Source organism: Callospermophilus lateralis, chromosome 3 (assembly GCF_048772815.1).
Source record: "Callospermophilus lateralis isolate mCalLat2 chromosome 3, mCalLat2.hap1, whole genome shotgun sequence".
Taxonomy (NCBI): domain Eukaryota; kingdom Metazoa; phylum Chordata; class Mammalia; order Rodentia; family Sciuridae; genus Callospermophilus; species Callospermophilus lateralis.
In genome coordinates, this window is record NC_135307.1 from 177,170,302 (window position 1) to 177,196,389 (window position 26,088).

The following is a 26,088-nucleotide window of genomic DNA, read 5'->3' on the forward strand; positions in this document are numbered from 1 at the left end:
TTTTCTTTGATCTTATATAATATTTGATTGCTATCAACATTACTTGAGAATATTACTATTTTAAAAATTTTAATTGTTGATGGACTTTTCTTTTATTTATTCCTATGTGGTGCCAAGAATTGAACCCAGTGCCTCACACATGCCAGGCAAGTGCTCTTCCACTGATCTACAACCCCAGTCCTGAGTGTGTTATTATTTGATTTTATTAACCAGTACTTATTTAAATCTTTGAAGGTTAAAATCCTGCTTAATAATCATGAGTATTTGAGAAATCTGGGTACCACATGAACACGAGAAAACACATTTGATATTTAAATTATTTTAATTGCTCTAGAGCAGATTTTGGCAAACTGTAAATGGCTAGATAATAAGTATTTTAAGCTTCAAGGACCATACGATTTTGTCACAACTATTCAGAAGCTGCTGCAAACAGTTATAGACGATATGTAAAACATGGACTTGTTCGTATAATATTTTATAAAAACAAGATTCTAGCTGAATTTGGCTCATAGACCTTAGTTTGCTGACCTTTACCCAAGAGCAATAAATATATATTAGGTGTCAAACTTCAGGGAAAATTATGTTACAGCTTTAACAAGAAGCCCTTATTTATTTGTTTCATAGTACTAAGGATTGAACCTAAGGGTGCTCTACCACTGAGTTACATCTCCATTCCTTTCATTTTTATTTTTAGAATTTTTCAACTTTGAGACAGGGTCTTGCTGTGTTGCTTAGGACCTCACTAAATTGCTGAGGCCAGCCTTGAACTTGCAGTCCTCCTGCCTCAGCCTCCCAAATTGCTGGGATTACAGGCATGCACTTCCATGCCTGTCCAAGAAGCCTACATTTTAAGTTTTGGTTTAAAAAAAATTTTTTTCTTTTTTTAAATTGTATATGGACGTAATGCCTTTATTTTTTTATTTTTTATTTTTTTTAAATTTTTTTTTTTAGAGAGAGATAGAGATAGAGATAGAGAGAGAGAGAGTTTTAATATTTATTTTTTAGTTTTCGGTGGACACAACATCTTTATTTGTATGTGGTGCTGAGGATCAAACCCGGGCCGCACGCATGCCAGGCAAGCGCGCTACTGCTTGAGCCACATCCCCAGCCCATGCCTTTATTTTTATGTGGTGCTGAGGATTATACCCAGTGCCTCACACGTGCTAGGCAAGCGCTCTACCACTGAGCTATAGCCCAGGCCCCCCATATTTTAACTTTTTTTTTTTTTTAAACTGCACTCTCATAATTCACCAAAGAAAATTTTATCCCTATCTCATTCCAACTTTGTGTTCTTTGTGTATCCTTCCAGAAATATTCTGAGGCTAAACTAACAAATATATAACATAGAAGTTACTATTTAAACCATTTTAAAGCATATAGTTCAGTAGCATTAACTATATTTACTTTGCTGTATAGCCATCTTTTATTTCCTTTTTTTTTGTCTAAACACAGTGTTAGTTTTTTTTTATTTTTTTGGTTTTTGTTTTTGTTACTAGAGATTGAACCCAGTAGTGTATTACCACTGACCTGCATCGTCAGCCCTTTTTATTTATTTATTTTTTGTTTTAGGATACGGTTTCACTAAGTTGCTAAGGCTGGCCTCAAACTTGTGATCCTCCTCTCCTAAGTTGCTGGGATTATAGGTGTGTGCTACTGCATTTGTAGTAATAATTTTAAATTAAGTTATTTCACATTTGTGTAAGCATATCTATCAGAACTCCTAGGCCAAAGGGTATATATATTTATAATTTTGACAAATAATTACTAGTTGTCATAGCAATATTTTTTTTTGCAAATATTTATTTTTTAGTTGTAGGTGTCAGTAACTTTGTTTATTTATTTATATGCCTTTATATTATTTTCATTTATTTTTATGTGGAGCTGAGGATGGAATCAGGGCCTCTCACGTGCTAGGCAAGCATTCTGCTGCTGAACCACAACCCCAGCCCCACCATAGCAATATTATATATACTCTTTCTGATGATTATACCAAAGAACTGTCCAGAACCTTTGTTAATTTGGGTGTTTTGTCTTTGTCCTTTAGATTAATGAAAAATGGGTCTTTTAGCATGGCTGTTTTGAAACTTATTTTTAAATAATCTTCTGAAAATATCATAATTGTAGCACTTGGGAGACATAGCAAGTCACAATGAAAATAAGAGTTACTCACATTATTTTTGCCCAGGGATAACTGCTGTTAATATTCTGGAATATAAGTGTGTGTGGAATAGAAACAGGCTTTCAATGAGAATAACATTCTTAGATTAAAGTAGTAAATATTTATTATAAATACTTCATGAGATTCATAGTACTATAAAGAATTTACGATATTTACCTTCTTTTTTTTTTGGTACCATAGATTGAACTCAGGGACACTTGACCACTGAGCCACATCCCCATACCTTTTCTGTATTTTATTTAGAGACAGGGTCTCACTGAGTTGCTTAGTACTTTGCTTTTGCTGAGGCTTGCTTTGAACTCTTGATCCTCCTGCCTCAGCCTCCCGAGCTGCTGGGATTACAGGCGTGTGCCATGGCACCCAGCCCTTCATTTTTTTTTTTTTAATTAAATACATGACAATAGTGGAATGCATTTTTTAAAATATGGACACAATATATTTATTTTTATGTGATGCTGAGGATGGAACATGCGAGGCAAGCACTCTGTCACTAAGCTATAACCCCAGTTCTCCCAGCTCTCCAGTTTTAAAACCTGGAAAAAATAATGTATGTACATATTTGTCTGGTTTTATTTTATATTAATTTATATTAATTCAAGTTGGTTAATATTAATTTTAATGGTTGATCTGTACATCTTTTTATTAAGAATTAACCTTCCTCCCTTAACCTATATTTTTATATCCTTTAGGCCAAGGGTTTGTCATTTTCTTACTAATTATATAGGCTTTTATTGGGGATACTGCAGGCGGATTGAACCCAGGGCCCTTGGATGTGCCAGGCAAGTGCTGTACCACTGAGCTACGTTCTCAATCCCTCTCCCGCTTTTTATGAGTAGGGTCTCACTAAATTGCTGAGACTGGTCTTTTTTTTTTTTTTAAATATTTATTTATTTATTTATTGTTAGTTCTCGGTAGACACAACATCTTTGTTTGTATGTGGTGCTGAGGATCGAACCCAGGCCGCACGCATGCCGCTTGAGCCACATCCCCAGCCCCGAGACTGGTCTTTAATTTGCAATCCTGCCTCATCTTCCCAAGTAGTTGGGTTTACACGGTATGTGGAATTACATGTGTGTACACCATACTCAGTTGTATAGGCTTTTTATAGAGGTTTCGATTAGACTGTAGTAGGAATTACAAATATTTTTTTTACCATTTTTTTCATCTGTTACAAAGTTATGTATTTGCTATTTTGTTGGGGCTACATTATTTTTATCTATGAACTCAAGGAGTGTTGATACCTTTATGATACTGACTCTTGTTCTCCAGGATTAGGATGCATTGTCTTTGTTTTCTTCAAATAGTATTTTAAGATTTTCTTCATAGAAATCTTGCATATTTGTTATGTTCATTCATAGATATGTTATCTTTCAGGTTATTCTACTTTCTTTTTTTAATATTTACATTTTAGTTGTAGTTGGACACAATACCTTTATTTTATTTATTTATTTATTTATTTTTTTAAAGATGGGGGGGGAGAGGGGGAGAGAGAGAGAGAGAGAGTTTTAATATTTTGTTTTTTAGTTCTTGGCGGACACAACATCTTTGTTTGTACGTGGTGCTGAGGATCAAACCCAGGCTGCACGCATGCCAGGCGAGCGCGCTACCACTTGAGCCACATCCCCAGCCCCTTTATTTATTTTTTTATGTGGTGCTGAGGATCAAACTCAGGGCCTCACACATGCTAGACAAGCACTCTACTGCTGAGTCACAACCCAAGACCATGTTATTCTACTTTCTAAATTTAAACTTTTTAAATGAATAATATATATAAGCCAGACCCATATGAAAATTCATCACTATGAATTTTGAAATTTAGCTGTATTCGACTTATTTTTGGTGAGTCCTAGTTCTCATGATACAAAGTCATTGGTGAGGCAGATTTTCTTTTTCTTATTTTGCAAATTCACATGCTATTTTATTTTTTTAAATATATTTTATGGGGCTGGGGATGTGGCTCAAGCGGTAGCGCACTTGCCTGGCATGCGTGCGGCCTGGGTTCGAGCCTCACCACCACATACAAACAAAGATGTTGTGCCTGCCGAAAACTAAAAAATAAATATTAAAATTATTAAAAAAATATATTTTATTTGTTCTGATTAGGTATATATGACAGTAGAATGCATTTTGGACACATCATACGTAAATGGAGTATAACTTCTCATTCATCTGGTTGTACATGATGTAGACTTACATAGGTCGTATAATCATATATACCCACAGGGAAATAATGTCTGATTCATTCTACTATCATTCCTACCCCCATGCCCCCTCCCCTCCCATGAGGCAGATTTTCGTTCTTCTCTTTTCAGTATTGGAGATTGAACCAAGGATCACTCTACCACTGAGCTACATCCTGACGCTTTTAATTATTTATTTTTTTGAGACAGCATCTCATTAAATTATTGAGACTGGCATCAACTTGTGATCCTTTTGCCCCACCCTCCTGAATAGCTGGGAGTACAGGCATGTGCCATTTCACTTAGCCCGACTTTCATTCATAATTATCAATCTGTTTCTGCTACTAATTGCCTTTATTGTCTTATACACTTTACTTTTCCTCTCAGAGCTTTAGTTTTCACAGGGGTAAATTGGAGACTCTTATCTGAGGTCTTCCTTCTAGTTCTGCCCATGGTGATTTGGTGTGGTTAGTTTACTAGAAGTCTTATATTTGCCCAGGGAAGCCTTCTTGATGCTGAGACTTATTGACTTCAAGTGGTTGAGGATTGTCTAAGCTTTGATTTTCTATTTCCTTGTTGCTGGACTGGTGGCCCACCATCAGAGTCATATCAGGAAGCTCACTGTCCACCCCAGTGCTTATCTGTTGGTTGGGTAATTAAGATTTAGGAATTTGGATTGGAATTGTTTGAAGTGTCCTTGTTCTCTCTCTCTGGAAGACTGCCTTTTCTCTCCATTCCTTCCTCTCGACCTTTAGCTTCAGACTGTGGCTCTCTACATGTCTCCCAATGCCACCCTCATTAAATCCTTCCTTTCCTTTTCAGCTTCCTACCACTTTACCTCTACTCTCCAATACCCAGGGAAGGCAGTAGAGCCTAGGGGTTAAAACAGTTAGTTATACAATTAGCCAAGTTCATGTTCTCATCCACCTTTGCCTCTTAAGCAGTTGTATGATATTTGATAATGTTTGGATAGAATAAATGTGAAATGTTATCATGATTATTCCAAGGGGATCAAAGTGAATTGGTTGTCCATTAATAATAGGAATTTAATACATAAAGCCGTGTGCTAGGCTCTATAGTGGGTGATTTGTATATGAATCATTGAATCCTCACAGACAGCCCATGGGATGTATATAAATAGTATCTCATTCTACAGATGGGGAAACTAAAGCCCAGGGATAAGTGACATGTGCAGAGTCACACAGCTGATGAATGAGCCATAATGCAAACTCAGCTTTTTGTCACTCCAAGTTAGTCTAGTTCTCTAAAGATCTAAATGATTTTCATTCAATTCTCATAAAGTAATCAGGAAAGTAAAATCCTCTAGAAATGGAAGTGAAACCCTCATTATTTTGAGGTCAGCACTATTTAATATATCTAAATGTTCTTTATCTATACTATGCAGTGTCTGCTAGCCTCATGTATCTGCTGGGCATTAAAGAGGTGGCCTGGGGGTACTGAGAACTGACTTTTTAACTTGTTCATTTAACTATACAGCCTCATGTGGCCAGTGGCTACCACATTAGATAGTGGTTTAGAAGTCAGTATAGGGAGTGCTCCCTCCCTTCTCATTCTACCTGTTCCTCTAGCAAGTGGATCATACTTTTGGTTAGAGGACACCTTCTGAGTTTAATTTTTGTTGCTTCTTTAATTCTAACAGTGTGAAGAGTGCCAGTGCTGGCAGCATGGGGTCTGCATGGGATTACTGGAAGAAAATGTGCCCGAGAAATACACCTGTTATGTTTGCCAAGACCCTCCAGGTAGAGATTTCTGAAGTCAGGGGTATTAACAGTATATAGCCTTTTCCTTAGCACAGCTGATCATGAAACATCCTAAGTGTATGTGATCTTGAGACTAATTTCTTCGGCATCATTTAGATTCTGATTCCTCCTCATCTGGTGGCCAGTTCTCCTGAACTTACCTGTGAGAGAGTATGTGTAGAAGACCTGGCCTTGAGTTAGAATTTTTTCTTTTTTTAAATTGTGGTTGGAAACAAAAACAAAAAATATCTACTTTGCATTCAGTACAATATTATTCATGATAAACACTTTCATCTGGCTTGATTGAAACTCTGTTATAAGAATACTGAATGCTTCATGGATTAGCATTTCATCCTTGCTCAGGACCCTGTTAATCTTCTGTTAGTGATCCAAGTTTTAGCATATGTGCTTCTGCCATGGGCACCTTTTCCTTTTCTTGAGGGCTAGTGAGGAATGACGTGTGGGTTCCATCCTTGGCTTTTTGGAGGATTAGAAACCTGCCTCTGTTTCCTGTGGTGACATCTCCCACCTGTTGGGTCATTGCCACCTGGAAAGGAGAGGTGCCCTGGAGGGTAAGGGCAATGGCATGATTGCTTAGGACTTATTGCCACCCAAAGCAGTGTCTTGATAGCAGGACCATTTAATTTTGTGGTTACAGGGGCCACCTGTGGCTCTTGGGTGCCTCTTCCCAGAAGGGAGGATTGTAAACCTATCTCTCATCCTGCTGTCAGTGGGATGGTGACATAATCTCCCTTTACTACCTCTGCCATCTCTCCGTTATCTCCTTCCTCCAAATTCCATTGTAGGTAGACAATGCATGGGAACCTCTATTTCTGTTATTTTGCTTGATTTTATGAGATGGCCAGGTGGGTTTTCTACTCTCATTTGCTCATGAGGAAAAAAATTGATACAAATGACTTTCCTAACCTCATAAAGTAATTGGAGTTAGAACTGGTTTGTGGTGCCAAATCTCTTGATTTTTCTAGTTATATAGGGAGGAACTGACCACCATTGTTCATTTCCCAACAATCAGATTCTGAAGACCTCTATTGTGACACTATCTTTATTTGTACAAGATTAGTGCATAGATAGAGAAGAATCTGCCTCTGTTTGTCTCTTTATCCCCAGGAAAGTATATGGTCAGGTGGTTATACAGATGAGCAAACACAAACCTGGAAAAAATATGATTAGCCAAAGATCACTCCACCAGTTAATGCCAGACAGGTGATGAGAACCAGAGACAAAGGTTTCGACTTTTGTCTTATAAAATAGGAAGTGCTGTTCTGAATCCTGCCACTAGGGCCCTGCTACAGCAACTGTCTGTGAGGTTCTCCCCATAATCTCAAAGGCTCCCTAGAACACTCTTTAAATGTCTTTTTACCTTGTCTTTCTCTCCACTTTTCCCTCTTTAGAAATTGCACACACTGTTTTCAGCATGTCCTGTGACCTTTCTGAACTTCTTGTGTAAGTTTTTAATTGGCAAGACTGTGGATAGACTCTTCCTTGAACTGAGCCTTGAATGTCCGTCACATGTCCTGCTTTTTTATAGACTATTTGACTCTGGTTTAACCTAACAGATTCAATTCTTAAAAATGTTTTTAACAGAATCAAGTTGTCTCTCTACTGTGTGTGTTAGTAAAGGCCAGAAGTCCAAGGATCTTGATAAGAGATTACCTGGGTTACTTCAGGATTTTGTAGTTATTGACAGATGAACAACCCACAATCTGGTTAGAAGCTGTATCCTAGCCTTTTGGATTAGAAAATGTTACTGAGTCACCTGTTTTAGTCTTTCCTAAGGAGGCCTTTTAATGAGTAGGACCACTGAAGCATCCCTGTTGTGTAACAGATGGGAAATAGAGGTCCAGAGAAGGAAAGGACGGTACAGTTGTAATAGATGGTACAGCTGTAATGGGAATTGGAGTTTCTTTCTCTTCTTTTGGTAAATTGATTCAAGGTGATTTTTGCTAGGCATATAGCTACAACCTTGAACTTGATGGTTTCTATTCCTTTTGGTTCTTAGAGGGATTGAGAACAGAAACAGATGTTAAAAAAGAGGTAAATAAGCAAAATTTTGTTAGGTAGAGATGAAACTGTGGTGGGGAGGAGGGCATTAAAAGAGGGAATGATCCATGGTTCTGAAAAGCTCTCTTAACTTTGGGAGGTGTAGCAATAGGCCTTTCTGAGGAGATGGTAAGGAACCACCCCTGCAGTGTCCTGGAGGAATAGTGCTCCAGACCCAGGGGGTGCTAGAACCAAGAGGCCAAGCCTGGGAAGAGGTTTTTTTTTTTTTTTGTGTGTGTATTCTAGAAACTAAGAGGAGGCCACTGTAAGATTGGGGAGAAGAGGGAGGGAAGTTGCTGGGTACTGAAGGCCTCCATTAGCCAGAATTAGGGTTTGGGGTTTTCTTCAGTGAGCAGATGAAAGTAGCAGAAGATTTTTTTTTTTTTGAGAGAATTTTTTAATATTTATTTTTTAGTTTTCCGCGGACACAACATCTTTGTTTGTATGTGGTGCTGAGGATCGAACCTGGGCCGCACGCATGCCAGGCGAGCGTGCTACCGCTTGAGCCACATCCCCAGCCCCAGAAGATTTTAAGTAGGGAAGGGAATGACATGATTTAAATTTAAAGATATAACTCAGGTTCATGTTCCACCTCTGGTCAGTTCTGTGAGATCAGGGAATGTAGATGCCTCATCCCCAACACCTAGCGGAGAGTCCAGCATGGAGTCAGTGTAAACTGAGTGTACACTGGATGAATAAATGAACAAAATGAACACAGCAGTCTATCTTTCAGTAGTTCATGCAATGATTATGTAATGATGAAATGACCTGGATTTCCTCCAGGCCATGCTTAACCCTTTCATTGTCACTACTTTAGGTCAGAGGCCTGGCTTCAAGTACTGGTATGACAAGGAGTGGTTGAGCAGGGGACATATGCATGGCCTAGCATTTCTAGAAGAGAACTACTCCCATCAGAATGCCAAGAAGATTGTGGCCACCCACCAGCTTCTTGGTGATGTGCAGAGAGTGATCGAGGTTCTGCACGGCCTGCAACTCAAAATGAGCATTTTGCAGTAAGTATTGTACCTGAAACTTTCAGGAGGAGTCTGGTTTGGTACTGAATGGGGGTGGGATAAATTTGAGAAGTAGAAAATTCACAAAATCAGGCACAGTGTTTTATTATCAACATTCCTTTTTAAAGGTATTGACAATTTTTAAATTTAACAATTAAATTCACCTATTTTAAGAACTTATTGAATTCTGAAAATATATGAACCCATGTAGCTGGCGCCACTATCCAGATATAATGTATTGCCAAGCATAGTGGTAGACACCTGTAATCCCAATGGCTTGGAAGGCTGAGGCAAAAGATGAGAAGTTTGAGGCCAGCCACAGCAACTTAGCAAGACCCTTAGCAAGTTAGCAAAACCTTTTCTCAAAATCAAAAAAATAGAAAGGACTGGGGATGTAGCTTATTAGTAAAGTACCCTGGGGTTCAATTCCAGTCCATAAAAAAAGATATAGCGTGTTTTATTTTGGTGCACATTCTGAATTTTTTGTTTTTAATTGTGGTAACATATACGTAATATAAAATCTACCACATTAACCTTTTTAAGAAAAAGTTTTTTGTTTTTTTTTTTTGAGATGGAGTCTTGCTGTGTTGCCCAGACTGGTTTTTGAATTCCTAGGCTCAAGCCTAGTAAAGTTGAAAGCTGAGTTGAAAGCTGCCAAAAGAGTGACTGTTGGCAAGACCTGCTCTCTAGCATGATTAGTTGCTTAATATATTTGTTTCTTGGTGATTTGCTCATATGGAAATTTTAGGCTTTTTGGATCTAGACTTCTGGCTTTTAATGACCCAAAGTTTGAGGAGTGAAACTAAAGTGTGAATTTCCTTCTGTGGTTATATTCTACATGTCAGATGACCTAAGTTCATGTAAGCGCTGAAAAAGATGTATAACTCTTACTGGAGTATGTGGGCTTTTATAACCTACCCTTCCCCCATTTTTTTTTTTTTTTTTTAACCAAATACCACAAGTCGGCCCTTGAGTAGGGTGGCCACACTTCCATGCTTCTGAAGTGGAGCCAAGTCTATAACCCATCACATATTGTCCTCAATCTAACTGCTTCTGCTCAGAACTAAAACATGGCTGTGTGGACTTTCTTTTGGTCTTGCTGTAGTCTGGCAGGAACTGCTTCTCTTCTATAAAGATTGCTTCTTAAGTCCTCCCATGAGCCTTCATACAGGAAGTGAGTCCTATAGGACTTCTTATAGTGAAGTTATGAGAAAACAATGACAAACTAGTGCCCTGAGAGTTAAGATGTGGTAGACCACTCCTTGACAAGATTTCCTTCATGTTGATTAGTTCTGAAGACCTCCTGGTGCCAGGCAAGTGCAGTGTCAGAGCTCTGGGATGGCAGAATGGAAGTCTGCTTCCTCTTGTGCGCTCTGGAACTCGGAGGCCTGGCCTCAAGTTCTGGCATGACAAGGAGGGTTTGAGCAAAGAACATTGAGCAAGAATCTAAAGTGGTTTGGGTAAAAACTAAGCCACTATAATAAAGAGCCCCCAAACAGAGACTTTCTCACATAGTGAATGCTTAAGCGAAGGCAGAATTCTATTCATGGACTTGGAGATTTGATTTCCATCTTTCTGTTACTGTGGCATTCTCCTGGGGTTACCCTTGTCTGCATGGTTTCAGTTCCCGTCCATCTGATTGCTTGGGATTTTCCTCATCTGTGTGGTTGAGGCAGTCTGGACTGTTCTTTGGCTCTGTCCCTGTCCCCAGAAGAGGAAAAGAGAAAAAGAGGAGGGCAAGCAATTTTATGGACTCCTGACTTCAGGAAAGGCTAGCCAGATGGCCGTAGGCCCTGCTCAAACTCAAATATAGGGTTGGGTGTGGTATAAGAGTAGTGCAGGAGGATGGATGCTAGGGGCAGTTAGAAGTTGTCGTGACAGGATCTGTTGACTTGAACTGAATCAAATGACAGCTCTAGATAGTATGTCAGAGACTAACTATCCCTCACTTATATGAACTAGGAAAGTATTACTCCGAATAAACAAAATGAGTTTATTCTTAATGGGATGCCAGAAATTGAAGTAGGTGGAAGGTGGTCTAATGTGAGGCCCTGGAAAACATCAGGTGATGCTCTTGGTTGATTTCCACCAGATGGTATTGTTCTCCTTCTTAACAAAATGCAGTGCTCTGTTTCTGTCCCATATTCTGGAGCTTTGTCCCTCTGGACTCTGTTTTTGAGCCTTTACCTTTATAGAATTGACTTTGTACAAGATGTCTAACTTAAGAGGATACGGGAAGATCTTTTTAGTCTTGATCCTGGGAAAGGTAGAGATGGCCCCAGTTATGTCTGTGTACACCAGGATAGTCTCTGCTATCAGGGGCACTAGGTGTTCAACCTTAGAAATAATGTTTTCATTTGTGAATTTATTCTCAGAGACAAACAATAGAACTGGGAGTAATTTCAGAGCAGCTGTCATCATAAAAAGGAAAAAAAAAGCGGCATGGGTGACTGACTATACATACCTTCTTCAGAGGTAAGAGTCAGTCATCCTTGTGAGGAAGAATAGCTGAGGCTTCAGACCTTAGCTGGGAGAGTGAACATTATAGAAGGGAGGTAGCAGAAGACTTCTGTGGTTTTTAAAAGGGCAAGTCTGTACTGTGGCTCATGTGCTCCATGTTTATGAATTTCAGATGACAGTGGACCTGGAAGTTATCAATGACTTCCATCTCCCCTATGTAGCTATGATTTCAGAGGTGTGCTGTAATCTTGGGTGGGTTTCTGGTACAGGGTCTGATATCCTGCCTTGAGGTGACCCAGTGACCCAGGCTGCCTTGATACCCGTTGTTTCCTCTCCTTCCCCAGTGGATGGGAGTGTCATGGGATTGCTGGAGTGGGAAAGCTGAGAAAATCTAGCAGGCCCTAGATTTTTAGGTTCTGCAACATGGCTCGATATCTCCATGTCCATGTCCAATTCCACTTCTGCAGGAAGACTTCAGGTAAGAGCCAGGGCGTCTCCATATATGTGAGTTAAGTTACAATCTACTTTCAGTATTTCTCTCTGAGGGCTGGGAAGGCTATGTTGGCAGTTTTGCAGAGAGACAATTCTCTGTGTGGGATTGCACGACCATTTCAGGATGTGGTATCTCTGGATTCTAGACTAGTATACCTCTCAGGATTGTGATAACCTGAAAGGCCCCACATGTTCATAAATACATTTCTGAATGAACTACATGTGAGTAGCACCTCTCTGTTCTCCTACTTGTTCACAATTATGCCTTGGACGTTATTACCATCCTAACCATACTGAATGTCCTGGAGAATCCCCCTGTTTCCCACAGCATCTTCTTCCCTCCTCCCTTTTTTCCTTTCCTTTACCTTTTGTTTAATGGTCACAAGTTGTAATGGAGGTTCTGGGTGGTAAAGAAGAATTGAAAGGTGAATTTTATATATTGACTTTTAAACTTTTAGAAAATATATATTCTGCGGAATAAATTTTTATCACATATATAAAACTGAAACTAAAATTTCACAAAATACCTATTTTTACATAACGCACTGTGTTATTTTCTGTTCTTTCTATTTATTTATTTATTTATTATTTATTTATTTATTTATTTTGGTACCAGGGATTGAACTCAGGGGTACTCAACCACTGAGCCACATCCCCAGCCCTATTTTGTATTTTACTTAGAGACAGGATCTCACTGAGTTGCTTAGTGCCTCATTGTTGCTGAGGCTGGCTTTGAACTTGAGATTCTCCTGCCTCAGCCTTCCGAACCTCTGGGATTACAGGCATGTGCCACTGTACCCGATCTGTTCAATTTTTTTTTTCCTTTTAAAAAAATTGATTGCAATCCAATAAATTAATTTAATGACCTTCATTTGGGTTGAAGCTCAAGAGAGAATGATTCTGGGAGACTCTAAAAGTCAAAAAGTTTTGTGTATACATTCATGTAGGCACAGTTTGTAACAGATTTTCAGTAGTCTGTGACCGTATAAAGAAAATCTTTAAAGGATTTTTCTCTTTAATAACAAGTTTTTCTCTTCACAATGGTGAAAGTAGAAGATTTTAGAAAAAATTTTAGAAACTTCATTATTTGGGTGTGCTCATACACACATATAATCTCAGCCACTAGGGAGGTTGAGGCAGGAGGATTCCAAGTTCAAGGTCAGTCTGGGCAACTCAATGAGTCTATCTTTAAATTAAAGTGATTGGGAGTATAGCTTATTTGTAGAGGTACTCTTGAGTTCAATCCCTAATACCAGGGGGAAAAAAAGAAACTAAATTATTTTTTTTTTTAATATTTACTTTTTAGTTGTAGTTGGGCACAGTACCTTTATTTTCTTCATTTTTATGTGCTGAGGATGGAACCCAGGGCCTCACACATGCTAGGTGAGTGCTTTACTCCTGAGCCACAACCCCAGCCTGAAACTAAATTATTAATGGTCATATAAGCATGATAGTTACACACCCTGTTGCCAGTCATGATGGTATTTTGGTAATCAGGTGCCATTTCATGCCAGGATTGTTATGACTGTTTATTAAGAGCACTTGACCACCAACAGAGTGCTTCATCATTCACTTAATTTTTTGTTTTTGTGGTACTAGAAATTGAACCCAGGCATACTCTATATCACTGAACTACATTTCTGGTCCTTTTTTAAAAAAATTTATTTTAAGACAGGGTCTCATTTAATTGCTGAGGCTGGCCTTGGACTTGTGATCCTCCTGCCTTAGCCTCATGAGCAGTTGAGATTACAGGCATGTGCCACCATGCCCAGCTCTTCTGACCATCTTTGAGCTGAGACGTTGGTCTTTTGCTTTGGATTATTTTGTGCTTTGTTTTTGATACTGGAGATTGAACCTAGATATGCTTTACCACTGAGCCACATATCCAGCTTTTTTTTTTTGGAGACAGGATCTTGGTAAAGTAGTTGATATTACAGACATATGCCACTGCACTCATCCAGTTCACTTAATTTTTATAAAACTCAGAGTTGCTTGCAGACGGATGACTAGCCCAGTTTCTGAAGAAGGAAGCAGGAGCCAGGCACTAGAGCACACACCTGTGATCCCAGTAGTTGGGGAGACTGAGGGCAGGAGGATTACAAGTTTGAAGCCAGATTCAGCAACTTAGTGAGACCCTGTCTCAAAAAGTATAAAGGACAAGGGATGTGACTCAGTGGTAAAGCAACCCTGGGTTCAATTCCTAGTGTGAAAAATGAATGAAGGAGGAAGCAGAAATGAGTCTGGTTGAGGAAGTTGTCCCAGCTGCACTGCTGATCAGCAGCTGTGTCCAGGCATATTCACTGGTGGCACGTGTACAGAATGGGAGTTCTCAGGAAGTGGTTGCCTAAGGGACCAAGGATTTATGTTCCTTCTTGTTTGGAAAATGGTGGCATGTGGCCAGATGGCCCAAGTGGGAGCTGTTCTTCTTGGGAGAGTGTTTGGGAATTGAGAAGTCGCCGTTTACCTCATAGCCCTTTCCATGTTCACCCAACAGAAGCAGGGAACATCCCGATTTACAGCTGTGGTGCCAGCCTTGGAAACAGCACTCAGGGGAAGGCAGAGCTCAGTCCAGACACATCCATGGCACGGATGCCAGGAGCAAGGAGGAAGCCTCAAGCTATAGAACTTTGAATGGGGTGGTGGAGAAGCCTCTGCCGCTGCCCCTGCCCCGGTCTGTGGAAGAGTCTTATATCACCAGTGAGCACTGCTACCAGAAGCCCCGCGCCTATTACCCTGCTGTGGAACAGAAGCTGGTGGTAGAGACACGGGGCTCTGCCCTTGATGATGCAGTTAACCCCCTTTGTGAGAATGGTGACGATTCCCTCTCCCCTCGCCTGGGCTGGCCTCTAGACCAAGACAGGAACAGAGGGGACAATGACCCCAAACCCAGCTCCCCAAAGGTATGTGCTTTGCTTGTACTTGTTCTTCCTTCAGTGTTTGAGTGGTCATAAGTTTTTAATAGAACCATATTTAAATGTGCTTGTCATACATTGTATTTTGATCTGCTAAAATGGCTATCAAGTCAGGAGAGTCCAAAGATCATAGGTTCCAGGAAACCTTACAAAATGGCACTAGTGAGTGGAGGTGACAGGTGAAGAGGTGGGAAGTGTAGGGTTGATTGGAACTTGAAAACATGAAACTAAGAAAAATTTATATATATATATTTTAAACATAATTGTCCTAGCAATAATAATTGTTAATTGTTATAAGGCATACTGTTTTTGATAGAATTGTGATATCCTTATTTTGACTTTTAACTTTGCCACTGTGTCATAAGGAGGATCCCTTTCATCAGAATATTCACTGCTTTCAATAGTTTTCCAAAGAACCTTCTGTCTTTTGTATATTAGCCATTCTCTTTGGAACCCCTTTGTGTCATCCTGTAATCACCAGTGTTTTCATCTTTAACTGTTCACTAGTCCCATTGTGCCTATCCTTAGATTGTCAGTGAGGCTTTGTGTGATTTTAGAACTTCTCTGCCCTGGTCATGCTTGCTTTCAAAGACTTTGTCTGGAGGGTTGGCATCATCAGCATTAGGTATAGTGCTGCATTTTGCCAAGAGGGAGCATCCTAGATTATGCCTTCCAGGATGGGGATTACACCTCATTTATCCTTTGCCCTTGCCTGTGTCTAAACAGTGTGGTAAGGACAGTCTTTTCAAACAGACCCAGTTTCAAGTCTGGTATCGGCCACTTTGTGATTCTGATTACTTCTCTTCCTTCGTGAGATCCTATTTCCTCATTTGTAGAATGGGGCCCCCAGACAGGGCCTCTCAGTTATTGTGGAATTTGTTTGTGAAAGGCTCTGAGAACATTGCTTTGCACATAGTAAGAGTAAGCACTAAATCAGTATTAACTGGAATTTGTTTCATTTTGAATGAATGAAAGGTTGAGATTTCAAACTCCAGAAAATATTTGCAATTCTGAGGACTAGGTCTGCTTTCTAATACAAAATCAGAAAATACCTGGCAAGGCAACCAAGGGTTTTGGTTTCTTCAGGCAGTAGTGAGCTTACTAAAGCCATCACTGTGTTTACATATCTTATCCTGTTTGATCCTCATGAGCCTTCAAAGTAGGTTTTACTACCTCTGTCTTTGAAGAGAGGGACTGGAGGCTCAGAGGGGAAGTAACTCACTAGGCCACACATTCAGCAAGAGTCAGAGCCAAGGATTCTCCAAATGTGTATTGACCCATGTGCTAACTGTCATCCACATTAACACTTCTCTAGTAAGCTCCCTAGTCCCTGGCAACCCACTTCAGGCTGGGGCATTGAGCTAGCTAGGGGGAAGCATATTCTGGGCCACCCCAAGGAGGTGGTATTGGTACATTGGGTAGGCTTCTGCTCAGTATCCACATGAGAAGGAGGAAAGGGAGATGGGGGTTTGGAGTATTCAGATAGCAGCTGGTTTTTCCAGAGGTTTGCAACTTAGTAACTTAAATGTCATCACATCCTCAGGTGAGAGACTATGTCTCCAAAAAGGTCCTACCAGAGGAAGCCCCTGCTCGGAAGCTGTTGGATAGAGATGGAGAGGGGCTGTTGAGCTCCCAGCACCAGTGGCAGTTTAACCTGCTGACACACGTGGAGTCTCTTCAGGATGAAGTCACTCATAGAATGGATTCCATTGAAAAGGAGTTGGATGGTAGGGCTCCCCCCTTGGCTACCTGCCTATTGACATGAACTCTGTCTTCCATGAGCCGCTTTCTTGGGTTTTCTTGATAATTTCCCTTTTGAATTGGGGTCTCACTATGGTGCCCAGGCTAAACTTGTGGACTCAAGTAATCCCTGCCTCAACCTTTAGAGTAGCTGGGACTACAGGCATGTGCTATCATACCAGCTTGAGTTGCTTTTGCTTTCTTTTTTAAAATATTTTTTAGTTGCCAATGATCATTTATTTATTTATATATGGTGCTGAGAATTGAATCCAGTGCCTCACACATGCTAGGCAAGCGCTTTGCCACTGAGCCACAACTCAGCCCTTTGAGTTGGTTTTTCAACACCACCACTACCATATCCATGCACACAACCCCTTTTCTGGGTGCATCTATGCACACTCAGACAGACAGACACATACACACACCCACACCCATACACATTAAAATCTGGCTATCCAAGGATATCTATATTATTGCCTCTTCTTTTTAGCCTCACCACCCCCAAGATGTACAAGCCTTACTTATAGTATTATTGGGTACTTGTAAAGTCCAATAATATCAGAAGCCCTCTTTCTTGAGCCCAAGCCCTTTTGTAAAGGGTAGGATGCAGGGCTGGAGGTGTAGCTTAGTGGTACAGCATGTGCTTAGCATGAAGGAAGGCCTGACTTCTATCCCCATTACCACAAAAACAAAACCAAACCAACAAAAGGTAATATACAGAAGAGCAGCTGGGTCCTGCTTGTGGGAATGTGTAATCTGAGCAAATCTTTACTGACACATTTCTCTGGGAAATTAAAATTTTGACTTGAATTTTTAGTATGTTTAAAGATATAATCTGAAAACCTTTTATTTCAATCTTTGATAAACTCTAAAATGAAGCCTTCTCCCCTTTAGCTAGTAGAGAATTAAGAAATTGGCTGAGTCATTTGTGTAGCCCAGGATATTACTCTCTGTTGTTGATGGTGATGGACAGGCTGGATGGACTGAGTTTATAATTATGTACATGATCAAGTTTAGTCTCTCTTGACCCTTAGGAAATTGCCAGTTTTGGTTTTGAAGATAAAATTCTTTTTTGATTGTTTACTTATTTCCAGATTATTTTCTTCTTAAAAACTGAGCCCAATTAAGAAATAAATGTTGATTTGAAGATTCTGGTTATAGTCAGGCTAGGATGTCTTTACTGGGGGATACAAAACACAAGAAATATTACTCAGAGAAGAATGCCAAGTTAGGTGAGGAATGACCAGGACCTGCATGTGATTGAGGCCACACCAGTGCTGGAAAATATTGACAGGAAGCCTTCTTGGAACTCCTGGAACTGCTGCCAAACTTTGAAGGGAGTGGTGATGTTTTCTGCTGGAGAGGGGGTGATTTGGTTGGTGGTTGATGAGAGCACTAGGTCAACGTGAAAAGGGCTGACCTGTTGGAGAACAGAAAGGAAGAGAGAGTGGGTGGAGAGACAGATCAACTGACTGACCTGCACGTCCTCAAGCTCACATCCTGCCTCTGAGGCAAGCCCAAGGGCACATCTGGCTTCTAAGATGTTTCTTAGGTTTTTAAAATTAAAGTTGATGCTACTGTATGTAAAAACCATGCTAAGAAGATTGAATGCCAGACTGGAAATTATAGATTTTGAGAGAATGGGAGAAGTGTCTCTGGGTCCCTGAGAGGAAGCTTAGCACCATGGAGACAGGATGAATGTCCTGTTGTTGCCAAAGGAACCGCCCTCAGGGGAGAAGTTGGAGCCTATGCAGATCTTATCTTCCTTGAGCCCTGGACTCACCAAGTGGGCATTGTGGCAAGATGATAAGCCTGGGCTCCCTATGGTCTCCCAGCAGACCTTTACTGTGTCCCACTAATTGAGACTCACATGTTCTTATGTGTTTCATCACTCCAGGCCCTGAGAGGCACCAAATATGCAAGAAAATCAATTTTATTTAGGTAAATAGACTTTTTATTTAGTTAACACACTTTTGCATTATATGTAAGATTCATCAGAATCCTGTTTTAGGGAGATCCTCAGTTCATTTTATATCTTCACTTTGTTAGAAGAGACAAATATCAATGATATCATCTCATTACATTTAATTACAAACCATGGTAAGTGCTCAAGGAAGAATGTGTGATAGCACCTGTAATATAGGGACCAGATTCTGGAAGGAGAGTTGGGGAAAGCATCCCTAAGGAATAACTTTCAGGGAACAGAGAATTTAGGAGAATGAAGAGGTAAGTTAGGGTTCATATTTGAGGAAGGGAGGGGATTGTGTAACAGGTGACAGGTTGCTTGAGGAACAGCCATCGGGAGGGTCTTCTTTCTGCCCTCCAGAATCCAGAAGGTGCTCAGTGTAGATTGGTGCATGAACTAGAAAGGCTACAGGCAAGATGGGGTAAGCACAGAGTGTAAGTGGAAGGTCTAAGTGGCTCTTGACAAAGGTGTAGAATTCCCAAAGATCTCTCCACCAAAGCCAGAGTTTTGTTAGGGGAAGGCAAACATCTTTCTATAGAAAAATCCTTGCCTCATAAGAAAAATAGCTTTTTAGATGTTGAACCAATTATTAAGTATATTAGAACCTAGATATCTTATATTAAATACTTAAAGGCAGAAAATAAGAGTATTTTATGCAACCAATAACTATGTGTCAATCAAGAATTAATACGAGGGCTGGATTGTGGCTCAGTGGTAAAGTGTTTGCCTAGCATGCATGAGGTACTGGGTTCGATTCTCAGCACCACATACAAATAAATAAAATTAAGATCCATTAACAACTAAAAATAATAAAAAAAGAATTAATACAAAGCAAATCAGAATTGATGGTGATAAAAACTGACCTTTTCAAATCCCTGTAAATTTTTTTGGTACTGGGGATTAAACCCAGGGGCTTAACCACTTAAGTGAGCCACATCCCAGCCCTTCTTATTTTTTGAGACAGGATCTTGTTAAATTGCTCAGAGCTTCACTAAGTTGCACAGGCTGGCTTTGAACTTGTGATCCTTGTGCCTCAGCTTCTGAAGTAGCTGAGATTATAGGTATGTGCCACCATGCCTAGCAGATTTTCACCTTTCTTGACAAGAGGCTAAAATACCAGGATATTTACAACACTGGAAAACTTTAGAAAGAGTGGGCAGTGACACTAGGCAAAGTGGGTCCTTTAAAGCCTTCTATAATCTGCACTAACACAATAGCCAGTAGCAATGTGTGGCCATTTAGTTAAAATTGAATAAAATTTAAAATTCAGCTTTTCAGTTGTACCAGTCTTGTTTCAAGTGCTTAGTAGCAACAAAACAATAGCTAGTGGCTACTGTTTTGGATAGTAGAAACATAGATCACTTTCATTGTCAAAGAGTTCTTTTGGACTATGCTTCTGTAAAGCACTTGAGCTGTCCCAGGAGTAATGCTTTGTGGGGCAGGTGTTGAAGCAACATTGGTTGAAATGGCCCTCTTCCCTGTCCTCCTGAGTCATCGGATGAGATAAGGAGCTGAAACTCTTGCTGAGGTTCTTGAAAATCAAGTGTTGGGGGCTCACTGGGTTTCATCTCTCTCTTCTGCCAACAGTGCTGGAGAGCTGGCTAGACTACACTGGGGAATTGGAGCCCCCAGAGCCGCTGGCCAGGCTTCCGCAGCTCAAGCATTGCATCAAGCAACTGCTGACAGACCTGGGCAAGGTGCAGCAGATCGCCCTCTGCTGCTCAACATGAAATTGGGCAACCAAGACTAATGGGGACACAATCCCGGGGCACCTGCAGGAGGAGCTTCGCATATTTAAATAAATAAATCTAGCATGCTGAATGCACGTGACACCGACTAACTTCAGGGATCTGGCCAGGAGTGTGAAGACATTGGACAAAGAGGCCATTTTGGCTGCTGGAGGGCAGGACACTCTGATCTGGAAGCCTACCAAGAAGGTAGCAAATAGACTCTTGGGATTCCCTTCTGTGCACATCATTGAATGAAGAGAGTCTTTTTGCACAAACTTCACTTGAAATCGTGCCACTGATGATAAATGGAATGAGAGCCAAAAAAGTTTGTTGGAAACGGTTGTAAATTCAATTCACAGTTTATTTAATTGACTTTTCTGTCAGGTTGGGGCACATGCCAAACCTTTTGATTTCTGCCTGGCATGTTTAGGCAGCAGGTATCATTTTCATTTTCCAGCTTCATGGGAATGTTGGGATTTTACTACGCTGCGGAATTTGGGAAGGAGCAGAGGCCTCAACTGCCCTGCTTTCTCCTTAGGACTCTTCACTTTTCTTACCACATCTCTTGCATGACTTTATGGTACCAGGGACAAGTTTTATATGTTTCACCCCAGAATTGGCTGGGTTTTGGCTTTTCACAGAGGTCATACAGCTGAAGGAACTAGAATCTTGATGTAAAAGAATCTAGGAGGAATTCCAAACTGAAGCAGGCAGGGTCTAGAACCCAAAGGACAGCATTTTCTATCCACTTCTTAATATTAAGACAGCTTCCTAGTTCTATTTAAGGTTTAAAAAAAAGTTTCCCAAAATGTCAAACTCTTCCACTGTAAAGATTTGTTACAAAGAATGTGGTTTGGGGAATTTATTTTGTATTGTGGTCAACAAACTTCAGATTCTCTATGTGCCACTTTTCTCCTTCCCTGAAAGGTATGTTCAATAGTTGGCATTTTCAGAATTGTTAATATACTTTAACACTTTAAATTTCCTGTTTATATTACTCTGTGAGATCAAGGTGATTATGCTGCTTAAGGTCCAAGTTTCATCTATTTGTACCTTTTGAAACAATATTTGTGTTACTTTTGCAGGTTACAGTTCCACATGTAATTGCCGTATTTTCTTTTGTTTTTATTGGGCAAAGTTAAATCCTTGCTTTGAGGAATGACCTGATTCACTGATTTTCTTATTACTAAAGATAAAAATCAAAGCACAGCTGTCCATTAACACAATTATGGGTTTATGAATCTGTAATGTTATATGCTGCAAATATTTACTATGTAAACGTAAAAGCCAATATCTCAATAGCAATGACAGTATCTCCAGCAATTTTTGGAATGGTTGGGCTTTAAGACACAGGTCATTGTCTTCGTAAATTAAGGCCTCTGGACCTAAGATGTTTCAAGGAATGCCCTGTCTAGCAATTTATCCATCATTTGATATAAATTATAGGACAAGTTGACCTGTGTAACTGATCCATGTGGCTGTAACATCTGTAAGGAAGCTGACACAATTCCTCTACAAGAGGCTGTTTCACACTGCATTGGTGTTTCTGGTGTGGGAAGAAATGGCTCAGTGTTGTGTGGCATCTGTGTTCTGGATTATTTATCAGACAGCTGCATTTTAAGATTTGTGTAATGTTTATCTGAAAAGGGAACAGGATGATTTTCTATAGCCATAACTGTGGGGCTATATTGATTGTTGTATTATTACTGATTTTTCTGAAACTACATTTGAGTATCACAATTGGGGAAGCTGTAATTTTTAAGATAATCAATTTAATGTCTTGTTCAAAGATGGAAGCTGAAACTGAATTATCCTAATTTTGTCAAGTGGCCATTACTAGACTTATCATTTAGGTTTTATAAAATAATCCTGTTTCACTCATTGTGACTTTTGTTCTTAGGGAAGCAGGGAAGACTCCCCAAAGTTCTGATAACCTCAGTGTGCTTCCCTAATTTAAAGCCATGTTGAGGGGCTCCATTCCCAATTCCTGGGTCAAGGTGAATTAACCCCAAGTTGGAGCACTGGAAACTGTTATTTGCAAACATTGCTGATTACCATTTAGAAATATGTGCACTACCTAAATTTTGTCTATTGAGAAAAGCTATCCACCTATAAAAAATGCCTTGACAAAAACAGTTCTGGTTTGACTAATCATTTTGCTTAATTGATGAGTTTATACAAGGTGGATTCTCAATGAGCCAACATTGCACTGTGGATACATATCTATGTTTACGCGCTAGTAGAACAGAAGGCGCTGTATATAGAAATGTTGCTTTGAAGCAATATTTGCAAAAACATGCAAACTTCTGTATCTGTATTTGGAAAAAAATAAAACAGGTTCTTGTTGCTGTTTCAGTCACATTACTGAATTACAAAGTTCTTTTTCTTACTTTTAATATGTATTATTTAATCTTCTGTAACTTTTTTTTTTTCCTTTGCAGTACTGGGGATTGAACCCAAGGGTGCTTTACCACTGAGCTACATTCCCAGCTTTTTTGAGACAGATTCTCTACCTTGCTGAGGGTCTAAGTTGCCAAGACTGGCCCTGAATTTGTGATCCTTCCTCCCCAGCCTCCCAAGTTACTAGGATTACAGGCGGTGCCCTGCTTGTAACCATTACCTTTTAAAGGAAGCCTGCTTTTTATCTTTTAAACACATCTATGTTTTGCAGGAGGCAAACCCAGACTCTGCCAAGAAATCCCAAGAATATACAAATGCTTATTTTTATACAAGATCTCATTAAGTTCCTGAGGTTGGCTTTGAATTTGCCATCTTCCTGCCTCAACCTCTCATGAGTTGCTGGGATTAGGGGCCTAAATTTTGACAAGGAAGTCAAGCAGTTTTAATAAGCCAAGTCCAATGGCATAAACTCTGGCTCACAAAACAGACCTAGTCTCTCTATAAGGGCAAGCAGTAAACATTTGACATGAAAATAGCCAAATAACTTGGGAAACTTATGCTCAAAATGCAGGTGGAGCAAGTTGGTAGCTGTATAGGTACAGAGGTAGCTATTGAAGTGAGCATTTAATAGATTCAGCTATTTTGCCTTCAGAATCCCACAGCTATGAAGTATATCTATCTTTTCAGGTAGGAAACAAAACTCAGGTTCTAGCCATTAAGAGGCAGAGGAGGAATGGAACTGCTGAAATCTGCATCAAACAGCCTTCCACTAAACAAAGGAAACCCAAGAGGGTTCTTGGGAGTCCAGAAGAAAAACTTCACAGATGAGGTGGAGGAATGGTCCAGGTCTAGCCAATATTTAAGGATCTCACAATAGGCAACGAAAGCCCAGGGAACAGCAAAGGCTTTATTCTCGTGAGCTTCCAGCTTCCTTTCTCTAACAGCAGAAGGAGGTAGGAAATAAACTCAGTGAAATAAACCCAATGAAGGACGAACAAAATAGACACACTAAGGCCACGGCAGCTGTCAAAACTCGTTTTTCATTAATATGGGGTGGGGTGCCAGGCTCTGACCCCCGACCCATCATGGCCCCAGTCTAAGAAAGTGCTCGGCCTAGCCGTTCAGCCGGTGATGCGCACGTCCGCGCGGCGCCGGAGCCGCCGGGCCCGCGCTGCCTCAGGTAGAATGGCCAGTAGCTGCTCCTGCACCAGCATCTCCACCATCTGCTCCTTTGTGCGGATGTCGGGCCGCAGCCACTGGCGAGAGAGCTCCCGCAGCTGCCGGAACGCCTCCCGGGGGCCAGCTGCGTCCTGGTAGCGGAATTGCCGGAAACGCTGGCGGAACGTCTCGGGGCCGGGCCGGGAGCCACTTGGACCTGTAGGAAAGTGCGGGGCAGCTTCGGCTTGAGGCGCAGAACCCAGGGGTGCGGGCCCCAGAGGCAGCTCGGGGGCCGCGAAGGCCGTCGCGGGGGCCCGAGGATTCACTTCAGGGATTGCGGCGTTGGCACTGGCGGGCTCAGGGGCAGGCGGAGACGACTCTGAAATCCAGGATCCCGCAGAGTTGGGCTCAGGGTCGGTTCCCTCTTGCAGCTTGGGCGGCGCAGCTGCTGGGCTCCCGGTGGCTGCTAAGCTTGGCTCGGTCGCCGCCATGACTTCGGCTCCCGGCGTCACTCTTTGTCTGGCAACTGTGGGCTCAGCACTGCGTTTGCGTGAGGTTGGAGTGAAGGAGATGTTTCTCGCTAAGAGCGGAGCCCGCACCACCCTTGCTAGAGGAGGACTCGAGACCCACCGAAGCTCGCCGAGCTTACCTGCACCGGCGAAGCAGATGGAGCGACCGGAAGTGGGAGTCTCTTCTAGCTTCTCTATGATCAGGTCAGCGCGAGAGCACCCGGAAGCCGAACCCTGGCTTCCGCAAGCAACGCCCCCTAGCGTTGTGCAGTCACGTCCGGAGGTCACTGAGAACGTATTGCGGCCGTCGAATCTCAGCTTGCCCGGAATCGCTCTAGGTGGTAGCACCCCTGACTTCCGTCGGTGTCGGAGCATGAGTTGGAATGAGAGCCGAAAAAGGCGCCGAAGCGGGAGCCCAGAAGAGAAGAGGTGGACTTCAAGTTCCGGTGTCTCGGCCGAAAAACTAATACACTCTCGCTCTCCTAGGAAAATTTAAATTACAAATGTGACTTACAGTGTAATGTTGTTGATCTGCTCTGGGCTGAAGTGTTCAAGTCAGACTGGCTTGGAATTTCCTTTGCAAGTGTTCTTTCCCTGACGGCCCCTGGCAGTGATGGTACCTACCTCAGAATTGTTGGGAGAATTAAATAAAGCCCTTGGAAAAACAGAGCTTTAAAAATGTTTGCTGTGCAGGGGCTGGGGCTCAGTGGTAGAGCGTTTGCCTAGCACGTGTGAGACACTGGGTTCGGTTCTCAGCACCGCATATAAATAAATAAAAATAAAGATCCAATGGTATTATATATATATATATATATATATATATATATATATATATATATATATATATAAAATACACACACATATAAATATAAAAGTTTGCTGCTGTTTTCATTAGGTAATTGCTTATCATTTCTTATTTGCGAAATAAGAAATATGACGTGAATTTAAAAGATGTAGGTAATAGTGTGTAGCTTTGACAGCCCTTCCATAAATGTTATTATGTTCTGTTTGACAGATGATTCATAAACAGGTTTTGTATCTACATTTCACAGAAAGAGAACCGAGGTCCAGAAAGGGACGCCTACCCCATATGACCCTTGCTGTGCCTTTGAGCTCGTGGAGGATGAATGGGCATATTTAACAATGATCAACACACAGTGGCCCTTATGTCAAACTTGACCTTCCTGTAGGATGTCTCCCTTGCATGGGTAGAAGTAAATCCAGTGGATTAGATTTCCCATCCTTGAAAGTCGTCACAATGGATCTTTCATGGTATTTAGTTGCTGCCATTAAATCTTGGAAGATTTCTACCTTTTTTTTTTTCTTTTTGATAAAGTAGAAGAGCTGACCACTGTATACAAAGGGGTATAGTGAACGGGAGCAAAATTTAAGCAAACTACAAGCTAGATGAAGTGGTTAGGACCTAGAGAAGGGGTGAGATGAGGTTGGAAGGTTGGTGGGAGGGTAAGTCATAAAGGTCATAGAGTTACATATTTAAAATTTAAACATGTCCCATTGGAAAAGAGTG

At 40.9% G+C, this 26,088-nt stretch overlaps 2 protein-coding genes and 1 non-coding gene across 6 annotated transcripts in view; 1 reads left to right on the forward strand and 2 right to left on the reverse strand.

Annotated features, from left to right (window-relative positions):
• Phf20 (PHD finger protein 20) overlaps positions 1–22,854 on the forward strand; it is a 126,156-nt gene extending 103,302 nt beyond the window's left edge. For all 4 annotated transcript variants that reach the window (XM_076851779.1, XM_076851780.1, XM_076851781.1 and 1 more), the window contains 5 exons: positions 6,020–6,119; positions 8,998–9,193; positions 14,640–15,045; positions 16,601–16,784; positions 20,351–22,854. In XM_076851779.1, the coding sequence (XP_076707894.1) occupies positions 6,020–6,119; positions 8,998–9,193; positions 14,640–15,045; positions 16,601–16,784; positions 20,351–20,493 (1,029 nt within the window). In that variant the 3' untranslated portion in view covers positions 20,494–22,854. The remainder of the gene's footprint in view (positions 1–6,019; positions 6,120–8,997; positions 9,194–14,639; positions 15,046–16,600; positions 16,785–20,350) is intronic.
• On the reverse strand, positions 6,438–6,543 carry LOC143396048 (U6 spliceosomal RNA). The gene has a single exon (XR_013090938.1). It is a non-coding gene; the product is annotated as a U6 spliceosomal RNA (small nuclear RNA).
• A 1,058-nt stretch (positions 22,855–23,912) lies between the features above and the next one.
• On the reverse strand, positions 23,913–24,754 carry Scand1 (SCAN domain containing 1). The gene is made up of 2 exons (XM_076849071.1): positions 24,701–24,754; positions 23,913–24,591 (listed from the first exon to the last, which is right to left on the reverse strand). Exon 2 carries the CDS (start codon positions 24,540–24,542, stop codon positions 24,015–24,017), a length of 528 nt encoding a protein of 175 aa, XP_076705186.1. The 5' UTR covers positions 24,543–24,591; positions 24,701–24,754; the 3' UTR covers positions 23,913–24,014.
• Between the last annotated feature and the right edge of the window lie 1,334 nt (positions 24,755–26,088).

What these genes read in the sequence shown, in the direction of transcription:
- Scand1 (XM_076849071.1), bottom strand. Translation starts at nt 24,542, where the DNA reads ATGGCGGCGACCGAGCCAAGCTTAGCAGCCACCGGGAGCCCAGCAGCT.